The 15,255-nt window shown below is 49.2% G+C and overlaps 1 protein-coding gene across 2 annotated transcripts in view; it reads left to right on the forward strand.

The window, feature by feature from the left end:
* KIF3C (kinesin family member 3C) overlaps positions 1–11,602 on the forward strand; it is a 47,032-nt gene extending 35,430 nt beyond the window's left edge. Inside the window, exons 4-9 of one of the 2 annotated variants that reach the window (XM_084829560.1) lie at positions 1,911–2,029; positions 4,009–4,128; positions 4,977–5,112; positions 6,554–6,729; positions 7,558–7,597; positions 10,270–11,602. In XM_084829560.1, the coding sequence (XP_084685686.1) occupies positions 1,911–2,029; positions 4,009–4,128; positions 4,977–5,112; positions 6,554–6,729; positions 7,558–7,597; positions 10,270–10,413 (735 nt within the window). In that variant the 3' untranslated portion in view covers positions 10,414–11,602. Of the gene's footprint in view, positions 1–1,910; positions 2,030–4,008; positions 4,129–4,976; positions 5,113–6,553; positions 6,730–7,557; positions 7,664–10,269 lie in introns of those variants that run through there. The other variant, XM_084829561.1, reaches the window with a different exon arrangement.
* The last annotated feature ends 3,653 nt before the right edge of the window (positions 11,603–15,255 follow it).

The following is a 15,255-nucleotide window of genomic DNA, read 5'->3' on the forward strand; positions in this document are numbered from 1 at the left end:
CCTCTCCATCACCAACTTGCCAAAGTTTGTCGTTATGACAGCTGGGACATGTGTCGCGAGAGAGACTGTATGTTGCAGGAACCCTTAGAGAGGGGCACCATGGGTCTTCTTGCCCCCCCCACTCAGAGACCCACTGCATTCCCCCATGGGGTGGCTGTTGGTGAAGGCCAGGCTGCCATGGTTCGGGGTGGTGATGGCTAGGTTTGGCCCTCACTGCAGCATTGACACGGAGGGCATTTCCCTATTCCAGTAAATGATAACCACTTACTAGGACAGGTGTTGAAAGACAGTGGCCCTTCTTATTAGCAATTATGAAGACTTTGGATCTGGCCCAAGCTTTTCTACACAAGGCTGTTAATCCGCTGTATCTACTTTCAGTTTCATCGCAGAACTGAGATCCGAGCACGTCATGAAGTGTTTCCTTTCCTGCTTTTCTTTAACCTCTAGGTGGCACTGTGGTATAGCAGAATAGCACAAAGACACAAGTGAAAAAAGCGGTTTCTTTCACTTTTCCAATTAAACATTGCATTTTCCCTACTCTAAAAAAAATTCACCTTAAGTACTCTTTAGATACAGAAGTGCAACTGGAGGATCACAACATCGTCCAAAGAACCCCTAAACAACCACGAGCAGGGGATGATGAGCACATGATAAATGCCTCGGGTAGAAAAGCTTATCATAGAATCATAGAATCATAGAATAGTAGGGTTGGAAGGGGCCTACAAGGCCATCGAGTCCAACCCCCTGCTCAATGCAGGAATCCAAGTCAGAGCATCAGCTTGTGCTCCATCAATGTGACAGCTAAGTTTTGGCAATGGTGAAGATCTAAGTGATAATATTTGCATGACTGTGCTTCTCTCCACCCCCTTTTGCACGCCGCATAGAATTGGCTGTCTCCATCAGGTCCAGTGATAAGATTAAGAGGGCTTAATTAATACAGAAGGAATGAAATGTTTGCCTCTATGAAGGCATCATGTTGTTAGGAATATAGAAAGGTGCCTTAAACCAGGGCAGACCCTTGGTCCATCTAGCCAAGTATTGTTTGCTTGACTGGCAGAAGAACTCCAGGGTGGTCTCAGGCTGAGAAGGGTCTCTTCCCCTCACCTGCTGCCTGATCCGTTTAACTGGAGCTACTGCCAGGGATGGAACCTGGGGCGCTCTGCCCACAAAGCAGGTGCTCTGCCTTTGAGCTGTGGGCCCTCTGCAAATGTTGTTTGTTACCAATACAGAGAATGTGGCCACGATATACCTGCTGGATCTCTCCTTGCCCCCTTGAGTGCCCAAGAACACAATTTGGGACTAAGAAGTGCGGGCCCTTCTGTGGTCAGTGCCTGCCCACAGTAAGAACTTTCAAGCCAGACTACATGCAATGCTAAGCATGTCACTTGACGTTGCCTGCATTTTTTTAGAACTGGAAATAATGGCCATTGGGGGCCCTAATCAGGACCAGTGTGCAGGGAGGGGTTTTAGCCTTGTGCAGGATCCCAGTGAAAATCCCCCCTCCCGCTGCTATTTGGGACCTTCCTTCCTGAACCAAGTAGCAGCGGGGGGGGGGTGACTTTCATCAGGTTCACAGTGCAGGAGCCAAGGATGGAGCGTCCAGGGTCCCCCAGTGACTGCTATGTAAAAAGATCCACGAAGTTCAAGGGATGCATTTAGTGCAGGGGTGGGCAACCAGTTGCTCTCCAGATGTTGTTGGACTGCAAGTCCCATCAGCCCTAACCAGCAGAGCTGATGGATGATGGGAGCTGTAGTCCAAAACATCTGAAGGGCCACAAATCGTCCACCCCTGATTCAGTGTCATGTGGGGTTTGGCCCTTGGACTGTGCGTTGGGGCTTCACTCCATGTGGTAAGGTGCCATGTCCACATCCAGTTCTCTAAATGGGCCACCCTTTTCTTGCCACGGCAGCTCTACGCAAAGCTCCAGGCTGTGAAGGCAGAGATCCAGGACCAGCATGATGAGTACATCCGAGTGCGGCAAGACCTGGAGGAGGCGCAGAACGAGCAGACGCGGGAGCTGAAGCTCAAGTAGGTGCTGTGGCAGGCCATGACGAGAGGTGGCGGGGTGTGCGTCTGCGTGCGGGGGCAGCCAGGTTTAGAGGATCCCAAGCAAAGGTCAGCCTCCCCGATTTCCTGCCCCTGCTGCCAGCCACTGCCAGGGCTGGAGGCAAGCGGGGTGGGCATCTCACGGAGCTGTTCCAGCTGGAGGGGCCAGGCAGAACCCGCGGCTTTACAGGAACAGGTAGGACCTTATAGGCCCCTTGGTGTCACATGACCCCTACGAAGCGGGAAGCTGCAGCACCACCTTCCGGCCTCCTTTGGAGGCAGTGCTGGAACTTGCCGGCCAGCGGCCCCTTCCTCTGGTGCAGGGAGCGAGGCACCTTGGCCCTGCTGCCAGAGCCCCTGGATCAAGGTCCCCAATGCCTGGTGCTCACGAGGAGTGTTTTTCTTCCCCCAGAATTCTGATGGATTTTGGCATTTGGGGGCATGATTAGGGGGAGCACTGTGTGGTACTGGTGCACCGAATGAAGACTCCCCACCGCTGCTGGATGTCGCCTCTCTCCAAGAGGGAACGCGGGGCAGGGCCTCAGCTGTCGGTCGTGGCGGTGGGTGGCGCTTCTGGGGACAGGCCATTCCCTCCGCGATTGTTTTCACCTCCACAGCTTCACGTGGCAGCTGGTCTTTCCCACGTCGAGGAGGCCATTAGTGCTTGAACCTTTCTCCTGACACAACAAAGACTGCCCGTTGCTGTGTGAAGGTGCATTCACAAGGAATATTCACCACAGGAAACTGCTGAGGCAAAAGCTGTCCCTGACAATGAGGCCGTGCCCATACGGGGGGAGATCAGCTCCCGGGGCTGTGGCTTGTTCCCGCCTGCCTCCGTAGCCCATCTCCACTAGTCCCGCGCCCCCTCCCCCTTCTCGGCAGTTCATTCCCAAATTCCATCCTCTCACTGCCTCTTCCATCTTGTTATACTATTCTGCATAATTTGCATGGCCCCCACAGCGCATGTCTGGTGCTGTGCTGCACAGAACACAGAAATGCTACTGTCTCTACTGAGGGGACTCATAATAGCCCAGAGATAGGCAACCTGGTGCCCTCAAATATTTTGGGCTGCAACTCCAGTATTGCAAATGTTCCATGATTATGGGAGGTGTAGTCCAAAAACCTCTGGAAGGCACTGGGTTGCCTCCCCCCGCTTTAGATGGTCCAGACAGGAGTATAGGCAGGATTGGCCCAAGACGGTTAGTTTATTAATTACATTTCATGTCTATACCACCCAGTAGCTGAAGCTCTCTGGGCAGATCACGAAATAAAGCTTAAGCTCATAAAACGTAATGTAAAACATAATGGTAAAAACCTGTAAAAGCTTTGACCTGCCTGTTCTAAGTCCACTTGACTGCTATCCTGCCACTGCTCAACAAAGGGCACGATCCACCATGATCTCCTGTGCAAGAGGCCTCGCTGGAGGGAGTGGGTTGTGGCCCTGGGTCAGATTCGCCTGCCCCCCATCCTCCGCGGCACCGCAAGCTCCCTGCCTGAGGGGGCCTTCGTGCCTCGCCTCTCGGCAGGGCCGGCTCTGGGTGGAAGGCGGCCTCAGAGATGCGGGGGGGAGGGAGGGGGAGCACGCAGGCAGCGGAGGGACGAAGAAAGGCGAGGGACCCAGGCGGTTCCAGAGGATTTGGAGGAGGAGGAGGTGGCTTGATTCAGAGAGAGCAGGGCGCAGCTGATGCGTGTGGACGTGTGCATCAAAGACCAAACTGACCATGCAGCTGAATCCACTCAACTCCTAAAGATTGTAACCAGTACGGAACAGTGAGTGGGTTACGCATCTTAGAACAAACGAGAAGGTGAACACGGTGTGGCTCGTCTGTTTTCATTCCTGCACTGAGTTTTGCCCACCTCATCTCTCCAGTCAGGTGGGGCAGCCAGGTCAGAAATCTCGTGGGGCCTCTTTTCCACAGTAGCCTTCTGTCACCTGCCTCTGCCCTTTCCATTTTGCTCAGGTACCTGATCATTGAAAACTTCATCCCCCCTGAGGAGAAGAACAAAATCATGAACCGCCTCTACTTCGACTGCGAGGAGGACCAGTGGAAATTCCAGCCCTTGGTGCTGGCCGCGGGGGGGTGAGTCTGTGAGCTCCGTCCCCCTGGTGAGAGGTGTTGTCTGCAGAGGCAACTGGAGACACGGCTCCTCAGCTGGAGCCATGGCAGTTCAGCAGGCCTCAGGTTGGCTTATGTTTGTAGCACAGGAGACAGATCTGCTCAGAGGAGACAGATCTGAGGACAGCCAGAGGGCCAAAACAACAATGACAACACCCGCCCCCCCTTCCTTCCATCCAGTGGTGTAGTGGACACAGGGCCAATAGGGACTCAGCGCCCGCACTTTTTCATTAGCAGGGGCACGGACGTCATCTGCAGCCTCCCGCAGAATTCCTGGGTCCCTCTGAGCTTAACTGCAATCCTCACAGTAGCTGGGGGGGAATGAATTTTCCCTGTTGTAATGTGAAGTATTTTGGGGTGGCTTGGTCTTGAGTAGGCAATTAAGACCCACTAGCTTTACAAAAGACCTGCTCCTGATAGAGATGGAAACTCCCAGAACTGGCTTGTTATAGATCAACACAGCCACCTGAACCATCGGACTCTCCTTGGGGGCGTGGCAATGGGGGCTGTCATGAATGGTGCCTGCACTTCCAAATGTACCACCACATCACTGCTTCCATCACCCTTGCGTTTGTGTTAGGTACAGTGCATGCAAAGATGAGACTGATGAGGAGGCTGGATGAAAAGCAGCAACAGAAGATGTGCCCAGTACCACATTTTAGAGGGGACAAGGCAAAAGGGAATCCCCTTCAACTCAGCCATATGGTGCCAGAGAAGCTCTGTACACTAAGCCACCTGTCCTGCTTTTATCATAGCTGTTCCTGAGCACATCCGTGCACATTTTTCATTTTTGAAAACTAATCTCTCCACAGCAGCAGAAGCAGCAGCAGCAACGCCCCCACCGGAACCCAGATGAAAAAGCGGCCAACTTCTGCGGTGGGCTACAAGAGGCCAATTAGCCAATATGCTCGCCTAGCCATGTCGATGGGCTCCCACCCTCGGTATCGGGTGAGCCAAAGGGATTTGGCGGAAGGAGTGGAGAATTGGCATTTGGTGGAGGAAAGAGGCCCCTAATACAGTGGTGGCAGAACGCAGAGCTCCAGATATTTTGGACTTTGACCCCCAGAAGCCCCTGCCAGCAGAGCGAGTGGTCAGGAATGCTGGAAGCTGAAGTTCAAAACCTCTGGTGATTTGCCTTCTGCCCACCCCTGTCCTAATATAACCAAGCTTGCAAGCCACAAGGCAAGTACTGGCCACTTATTGATTGAGTGGCTGATCAACTGACAAATTTGTATCCAGCCTTTGGAACTGAAAAAATATATGAGGCAGCCAGCAAGATATTAAATCCATAATACAAAAGTTGATAATAAGTCAAAGCCAAGATAAAAAACTCAATAAAACAAACAGCACAGACCACAACAGGGAACTGATAACTAACTGAATTCAGCAGCATTAAGCAACTAATGAGAACAACAAATCAAGGAAATGCAGATTCAGGGAGTTGTATCCAATGTTAGTACTACTTAGAGGTTTTCTACATGAGGATGTTAAGCCGCTGTATCTACTTTTAGTTTCATTGCAGAATTGAGATCTAAGCACTACATGAAAAGTGTTTCCTTTCCTGCTTTTTTGCCACATGACCTCTAGGTGGCACTGTAGTATAGCGGAATAGCACAAAGACACAAGTGAAAAAGTGGTTTCCTTTAGCTTTCCTATTAAATACTGCATTTTCCCTGCTTGAGAAAAAACTTGCCGAAAATGCTCTTTAGATACAGAAGTGAAACTGGAGGGTCATGACATTGTCTAAAGAACCTGTAAACATCCATGAGTAGGGAATGATGAGCACATGATAAATGCCTTGTGTAGAAAAGCCCTTAGAGTAGACCCATTGAAATGAATGGGACTTAAGTTAGACTAACATTGCATACAACCCATTGTCCCAAAGTCTGTCTGACAAAGCACTACCTTTGTCCAATGACTGAAGGTCAGCTGGGGGGAGGGGGGCAGAATGTACCTCCCAAGAAGGGAAATCCCTAACCTTGAAGGTCTTGTCCCAGGTAGTGCCCAATCATAACCCTGAGAGCCAAGAGATCCTAAGCAAAAACTTGAAATATGAGCAGGTTCATATGCAAGAATAGAGACTGTAAAGGATCCTGGACCCAAACTGTTATGGGTGAGTTATAGCTAATATGCTTAATGCAAAGGTCTCGGTTGACCCAAAGAATCCATAGGGAATTAGCAGAAGGCAAGAGCTATCCATGTTTTTCTAACTTTCAAGGGGATTTGGGGGGTCCCCTTCCTAAAGAGAACGAGATGTGAATACCCTTCTCTCAATATATTTTTGCACCTGCCTTGAATTCTCATGCTCAGCAAAAACTCCATGGCAAACTGACCTCTCATTTCTTTCGATATCTTTGTGCATTGTCTTCCTCCCCCAATTTCACCACAGGCTGAAAACATAATGTTTCTGGAACTGGATGTCTCCCCACCAGCTATATTTGAGTTTGAGATCACACGAGACCAAAGTGAACATGACCCACGAGCCCTGCACCTGGAAAGGCTCATGCGCCTAGACAGCCTCATGGAGCGACCTGCAGCATCCAGAGTACGGAAGTCGCGGTCTTGGTGAGCGAGTGCATGAGTGTGTGTCCTGCCATCAGGAGCCTGGGTTCTAGTGCTTCCATTGAGGTTTTATCTTTCATAGGGCATAAGGTAGTCAATGGTACTAGTCATGCTGGCTATATGTTACCTCCAGTATCAGAGGCAGTATGCCTCTCATACCAGTTGCACTCATGCCCTGCTTGAGGACTTCCCACTGGAGCATCTGGTTGGCTGCCATGCGAACAGAATGCTGGACTAAATAGGCGTTTGTTCTGATCCAGCATGGCTCTTCTTATGTTCTTACATCCCAAGATTATGGGCAGTTTTGTGGTGATACAAGTAGCTAAGTAGGAGGTGAGGAATGAGCCATGGAGTCAAGGTTGAGGAATGCAGCTCAGGTAAAAGCAATGGAGTGGTCCTAGTGGCCCCAGCCACCCAAAGAATCTTCAGGACTGGAATTCGACCTAACTCAGAAGGGGTGGTGTTCTGCTTGTATCCATAATGCCCAGCCAATCAGGTCCTGGGATGTTCTGCATAAATGGCAGGCAACCACAGGCTCACTTCAGGCCCTACTTTTCAGGCTGGCCCCAGGTTTCTGTGGATTAACAGCAATGGGCGGACATCTCCACTGTGTCCTCTCTCTGAACTTCCCTTTGGCAAGTGGGAAGAGCAACTGCTGAGCCTGAATGGACCATTGGTCTGTCCTGAGTGGCAGTTCTTGGGTTCTTATGGCAGAGGAACTATTGCTTTGAAGACCTGGGGCATTTTGACAGGGAAGAGGGTGGTAAAGAGGAAAACATGACCATCTTTCATTCTTTCTTTCTTCCTTTCTCTTTCTCATCTCAACCTCAGGTGCCAGAGTCCTCGCTCCCTGCCATCTTCAGCAACACAGGTGTCCCTTGCCTCCAGCTCGCAGAACCCCTCCACAACACCGCCTTATGAGTAATGCCCCGTGTGTCCTTCCCCTTCTTCCTTCTCACGTGGAGGACTACGCTTGTTCTCCTGCCACCGGCTGCCTCCGAGAACATGTGGTCCAGGAACGGGCTTCCCCTGCACTAACACATCTTTGTCTTTAGCTACTTCGTGTGTTGTGTGTGTCTGTATGAGATGATGGCTCCTGGGAGCTGCATCCCCTGCCCTCTCTGGATCTGTCACTCTTATTTATTTAACATATTTATTTATGGTGTGTCTTTGTGATGATGTGGGGTTTCGGACTGAGCAGCATCTTCAGTTGGTGAAGGGCACAGTCCTGACGGCTCTCCTGCAGACATTGGGCACTGCGCAGCACACAGCGTGCTTAGAAGACAACTGTTGCTCTTTCTTCACCCGTTGATGTTCTGAGCCTTTATTTGGGGCAAGGGGAGGACGAACAATCTGCATTCATTTCCAGTGGCAGGTCACAGCTCCCCCTGTTTTCTCCTGGATGCTGTGCAGTGAGCATGGAGCAGGTGGGACTTGGGGGCACGACCTTAATCTCACCAACTATGGAATTCCCTCCGTTCTTGCAGTAAGAGCATAGGGCCCATCCCACCTTCTGTTCACCCTGCCCCATTGACACAAATCTTACTCCATGTAGCACAGGGACACCTTGAGCACCACTTATGCAAGCAGAGCTGTGAGGGGGTAACAGAAATATCTCCATGATTCTAGGATACCTTCTCACCAGCACCAACTTCAGACGAGGGCCAGAGTGGCCCTCTTCATCCACCCAATGACTGTGAACACACATGTGGTCAAGGTGTGGGTGCATCTACCCACCCATGACAGGAGTCCTCTATTTTCTCATTGGAGAGAGATAGCCTATAGTTGAAAAGCAGCTGTGCATGGGGAAAGAGAGCACCCAGTTCCCCCAACAGAGTAGAGGGAATATTGCATCTTTGTCTGGAGGTTTACCTAAAATTCCTTGCCATGACAACTGGGACAGGCGGGTTCGACAGAGCATTCATATAGTGGTGGCAAGGACTTTCTGAGGCCAATCTGAGGACAGGAGAGAAAGGCAGAGAAATCAGGGAGATGGAATATTCTACTCCAAAGTATCATGCACTATTTGTTGTCATGTTCAGTGTGCCTCTTTGCACGCTGGCCTGTAGTTAGCTGTATGGCTGCCCCAATGATTGGCCTTCCAGGGGACATTTTCTAGAAGCATGTAAGAATCTCTCTGGAAGAAACGGCAAGCTACCTCTAGCCTGGAGTTGTGCATTTAAACCTAGGGGTCTGGCCACTTCCTGTGCTGCGAACCTGCTACTTGTTCTGCTCGCTGCTAGCACTCGCCACCATGTTTCCTTGCGGTATCCCTCATGAATAAGCCCAACAGCTTCCAGGACTCGGCCACTAGTGGCTGTCACGGGCGGCAGAGAAAGGTACAGGGGCAATGAATGACTTGGGAGGGGAGGCGGGAGAGTGGTGACAGGCCCACAAGTGAGGTTTGGTGGGCCTGCTGTGAGGAAGCACTGAGATTTGCAGTGGCCAGAATGCTCTGTTCTGTGCCTTCAGCACCTTGGGTTACAGAAGGGTTGTTCAAGTCTCCGTGACCTGGGGCCAGAGCTCTGATGTACTCCAAGGGAAGGGAAGGAGGCTGTTGTACTGAGCTGGGCCAGGTCAAGAGAGAAGTCAGAGGCCAGCCTGTGAGAGCACAAGCCCAGTGGCATGTAACCTTTGGTGGTCCTCCTCTTCAGGGTTTGGCTAGCAAACTGCAGTTTCCTTCTTTGCCTTGCTGATACATTCCTACCCAAGGACCCTGTGGCTCTTTCAGCTCCTTCCTCTGGGAGCAAGCTCAAGATAATACCCTTCAGCCATTAAGAGAGTGGCAGCAGAACACATTCTTTCCAATCTTAGGATGTCCTGCTCCTGAATGAAGCTGCAACTCTAATCTGTGTATAGTGATTTTGAGTGCAGAATGAAAAGCAGTTGCTATTCCCACTGCTGTGTGCTAATGATTTTGGGTCTTGTGTTTGTGGTGTCTGCTTCTGAAAGAAGGAACACCAAAAGGTGGGAGGGGGAGCCACTGGGTGGGAAGGGGAGGTTGGTGACTTTGGCAGCTGATTTTGGCAAGGAAATGGAAACAGCGTGTTTTCTGGAACACTCTCGTCGTGATGCAGGTTTCCCAGAGGGGTCATCATGGGGCAAGTGGGTAGGCTTGCAATACAGTGTTATGTAATTTGAGAATGGGGTGTGCCTGTCTGTTCTTGACCTGCTGCTGTGGTGGCTGTCAACCATCCTTGGCACTTGGCGCTCATGGTGCCAGCTGCTGGCGCTCCAGTTGTGCTGGTTTGCCATGCTTTGTTTTGGTCCTGCACATGCCTAGAGAATCATGGTGGACAGTACAGGACCACTAGAGACCAGCAGCAGCAGAGAAAGTGGTGGGGACAATGCCAACAGGTGGGGAAGAGGAAGAGATTTGACAGACCAGCCAGAACGGCTCAGGGGGCCTCCACACACTTATTGAAGAATATGCATTTCTTTAGGCCAACTGTTAGAAGAAAGCTCCCTCTGCTTCCTTCTTCACCTGACTGTAAGTGCGGCTTCCACCAACTCAGTCCATGCTTCCTTGCCTTTGATTTCCAGAGTCTCTTAAGAGAGCTGTGCATGGCCCTGGAGCCAGGAGCAAGCACATCCAGATGGGATCTTGTAGGTTTACATTACAGCACAACAGCCATGCACAGCCAGGGGGATCTGAGACATTTCAAGGCTGGCCAACAGCACATCTGAAGGCACATCTGCAGGCTCAAGCCAATGACCATGCTCTTCTTGAGTATGCTGATAAGTGGGCCTTTTCTCCTTTTTTTGCCATGGGCCATAGAAGTGTATTATCTGGAAACCTGCTGGAACAAAGGAGATGCATCCTTCCCATTAGCAAAGACTGAAGGCATTCATTCTCCCTGAGGAATTGTTTTCTGCACCACAGCAAAGACAAGAGATGCTGTCACAATGGAAAATACAGCAGAAGAGAATTCTTCCCATCCCACTTGGATTGGAATTGGATGTAGGTGTGCTGAGGCCAGATTATGCCCTCCGGCACTACAGGTTTTTGGTTTTAGGTGTTTGGGGGCATCACTGGAGAGGTAACCACAGCTACCCCCTCCCCAGCGGTAGTGCCGGTGGACACACAAACCAGGGGAGCAACAAGCTACTTTGGATGCCAAAGTGCCCCTTTTACTCTTGCCACATGCATATTCTGTGTTTGCAGATCTCCCACACGCTGTATCTCAACCCACTGCTGTGCTGCCAATAATCTCGGATAACTTCCTAGCACAAAACCCAAGAACAATGGTAAAGAAACACAGTTCTTTAAGACAAGGACCAGTTCCTTTTGGCTGTGGCATCCTTCCTGCCTCTGTACAGTGGGCCAGGTTTCTCCAGTGGCTCTGCTGCATTGCTGCGACAACCTCAGAGGTAGATTTCTGATGTTCTTTGTACGTTGGCGAGTCTGTGTTTACATATGAATGTACGTGGTGGGTGCGCATGTTGTGTGGGTGCACATGGGTGTCCCACCCAGGGAAAACTATGGAATTGTTGTCTATGTGGGTGGTTGGCGAGGGAATACATTCCAGAGGGTCAAAAAAGTGGGAGGGATCGGTTGACTGGCAAGGTGAGGGCCTCGACTGGAACCAAATCTTTGTGCCTGTTGCTGTGGTGATTTACTTAGGCAGTCAAAAGTTGGTGTACGGTGGCCCGTGCTTGTTGCTCTAAACATATGAATATACAGGAATATTATGCATAGATATATTATACATAATGTACCGGCAGAGGCCGTTGTCCTAAACCCCCTCTGGTTCTGGATGGGTAGCTCTTCAATTTTCTGTAATGTTGCTTTGATTTGGTGCGGGCCTGAACAGTGCTCTGGCAGCGCCACAACCAAATCCAAACCATGACAATAAAGGAATGAGCATTGTTGAAAAAGGACTTCTCTCTCATCAATTTGCATCTGTCTTGCCTTTTTTGGGATGGGGGAGGGAATGCGTGCCCTAAATTCCCCCGTCATGATCAAGATAGACCTCCACAATGGATTCCTACATTATGAGCAACAAAGAGTCCAGACCAGGAAACAGTAGTGTAATACATAGATTTTGGCTGCAACCCAATGCACACTTGTTGTTGTTCAGTCGTGTCCGACTCTTCGTGACCCCATGGACCATAGCACGCCAGGCCTTCCTGTCCTGCGCACTCTCCCGGAGTGTGCTCAGGTTCATATTCATTGCATTGGTGATGCTATCTAGCCATCTCATCCTCTGCCGTCCCCTTCTCCTTTTGCCTTCAGTCTTTCCCAGCATCAGGGTCTTTTCCAAAGAGTTTTCTCTTCGCATTAGGTGGCCAAAATATTTCAGCTTCAGCTTCAGTATCTGTCCTTCCAATGAGCACTCAGGGTTGATTTCCTTTAGGATGGACTGATTTGACCTCCTTGCAGTCCAGGGGACTCGTAAGAGTCTTCTCCAGCACCACAGTTCGAAAGCATCAATTCTTCGGTGCTCAGCCTTCCTTATAGTCCAACTCTCACAGCCATACATTACTACTGGGAAAACCATAGCTTTGATTAGACGGACCTTTGTTGGCAAGGTGATGTCTCTGCTTCTTACTATGCTGTCTAGGTTTGCCATAGCTTTCCTCCCAAGGAGCAAGCGTCTTTTAATTTCATGGCTACAGTCACCGTCTGCGGTGATCTTGGAGCCCAAGAAAGTAAAATCTCTCACTGCTTCCATTTCTTCCCCTTCTATATGCCAGGAAGTGATAGGGCCAGATGCCATGATCATAGTTTTTTTAATGTTGAGTTTCAAACCAGCTTTTGCACTGTCCTCTTTCACCCTCAACAAGAGGCTCTTTAGATCCTCTTCGCTTTCTGCCATTAGGGTGGTATCATCTGCATATCGGAGGTTGTTGATAATTCTCCCGGCAATCGTAATTCCGACCTGTGATTCATCCAACCCGGCATTTCTCATGATGTACTCTGCATATCAGTTAAATAAGCAGGGTGACAATATGCAGCCTTGTCGTACTCCTTTCCCAATTTTGAACCACTCGGTTGTTCCATGTCCGGTTCTTACTGTTGCTTCTTGACTCTCGTACAGGTTTCTCAGGAGACAGGTAAGGTGGTCTGGTACTCCCATCACTTTAAGAATTTGCCACAGTTTGTTGTGATCCACACAATCAAAGGATTTAGCGTAGTCAATGAAGCAGAAATAGACGGTTTTCTGGAATTCTCTTGCTTTCTCCATGATGCAGCGAATGTTGGCGATTTGATCTCTAGTTCCTCTGCCTCTTCGAAACCCAGCTTGTACTTCCGGTAGTTCTCGGTTCGCATACTGCTGAAGCCTAGCTTGTAGGATTTTGAGCATCACCTTGCTGGCATGTGAAATGAGCGCAATTGTGCGGTAGTTTGAACACTCTTTGGCATTGCCCTTCTTTGGAACTGGAATGTAAACTGACCTTTTCCAGTCTTGCGGCCATTGCTGAGTGTTCCAAATTTGTTGACATATTGAATGCAGCACTTTAACAGCATCATCTTTTAGGATTTTAAATAGCTCAGCTGGAATACTGTCATCTCCGCTAGCTTTGTTGTTACTAATGCTTCCTAAGGCCCACTTGACTTCACTCTCGAGGATGTCCGGCTCAAGTTCAGTGACCGCACTATCATGGCTATCAAGGACATTACTATCATGGCTATCAAGGACATTAAGATCTTTCCTGTATAGTTCTTCTGTGTATTCTTTCCACCTCTTCTTAATCTCATCTGCTTCTGTGAGGTCCCTGCCTTCTTTGTCCTTTATCATGCCCGTCTTTGCACGAAACATTCCCTTGAGATCTCCAATTTTCTTGAAGAGATCTCTAGTCTTTCCCATTCTGTTGTTTCCCTCGATTTCCTTGCATTGTTCATTTAAGAAGGCCTTCTTGTCTCTCCTTGCTATTCTCTGGAACTGTGCATTCAGTTGGAGATATCTTCCCCTTTCTCCCTTGCTTTTTGCTTCCCTTCTTTCTTCAGCTACTTGTAAAGCCTCATCAGACAGCCACTTGGCTTTCTTGCATTTCTTTTTCTTTGGGATGGATTGAGTTGCTGCCTCCTGAACAATGTTACGGACCTCCGTCCATAGTTCCTCAGGTACTCTGTCTATCAGGTCTAATCCCTTAAATCTATTCCTCACCTCCACTGTATATTCATAAGGGATATGATTTAGGTCATACCTGAATGGTTTAGTGGTTTTCCCTACGTTCTTCAATTTCAGCCGAAATTTTGCAAGAAGCAGCTCATGATGTGAGCCACAGTCAGCTCCAGGTCTTGTTTTTACTGACTGTATGGAGCTTCTCCATCTTTGACTGCAAAGGACATAATCAATCTGATTTCGATATTGACCATCTGGTGATGTCCATGTGTAGAGTCGTCTCTTGTGCTATTGGAAAAGAGTGTTTGCTATGATCAGTGTGTTCTCTTGGCAAAACTCTATTAGCTTTTGTCCTGCTTCATTTTGTACACCCAGGCCATGCCTGCCTGTTATCCCGGTGATTTCTTGACTTCCTACTTTAGCATTCCAGTCCCCTATGATGAAGAGGACATCTTTTTTTGGAGTTAGTTCTAGAAGGTGTTGGAGGTCTTCATAGAACCGATCAACCTCAGCTTCTTCGGCATCAGTGGTTGGGGCATAGACTTGAATTACTGTGATGTTGAATGGTTTGCCTTGGATTCGTGCTGAGATCATTCTATCGTTTTTGAGATTGTACCCCAGTACTGCTTTTCCCACCCTTTTGTTGACTATGAGTGCTACTCCATTTCTTCTAAGGGATTGTTGCCCACAATAGTAGATATGATGGTCACCTGAATTAAATTCGCCCATGCCTGTCCATTTTAGTTCGCTGATTCCCAAGATGTCGATGTTCAATCTTGCCATCTCATGTTTGACCACCTCCAGCTTACCTTGATTCATTGATCTAACATTCCAGGTTCCTAAACAGTATTGTTCTTTACAGCATCGGATTTTCTTTTCACCACCAGACACATCCACAGCTGAGTGTCCTTTCGGCTTTGGCCCAGCCGCTTCACTCTTTCTGGTGCTACTTGGAAATACCCTCTGTTCTTCCCCAGTAGTATATTGGACACCTTCCGACCTGAGGGGCTCATCTTCCGGCGTCATATCTTTTAGCCTTGTGATACGTTCCATGGGGTTTTCTTGGCAAGAATCCTGGAGTGGGTTGCCATTTCCTTCTCCAGTGGACCACATTTTGTCAGAACTCTCTGCCATGACCTGTCTGTCTTGGGTGGCCCTGCACGGCATAGCTTATGGCTTCACTGAGTTACGCAAGCCCCTTCGCCACAACAAGGCAGTGATTCATGAAGGGGAATGCACACTTACCTGGAGTAAATCCCTTTGAACACAGTGGGACTTGCTTCCATGTAAATATGCGTAAGATTGCACTGTTAATTAGCACCAACTAACATCACGAAGGAGTGTACTGTTCTTCAAACTAGATGCTTTGTAAAAGAGACAAAAATGGGGTTGAGATTATATGCTTCAAGTCGTGATTGGAAAGCCCCAAAGTCTTCAGTTTGTAGCAGTCTTAAAATGA

Source organism: Heloderma suspectum, chromosome 1 (assembly GCF_057233095.1).
Source record: "Heloderma suspectum isolate Gila_16-S chromosome 1, 16-S_ref, whole genome shotgun sequence".
NCBI lineage: Eukaryota > Metazoa > Chordata > Lepidosauria > Squamata > Helodermatidae > Heloderma > Heloderma suspectum.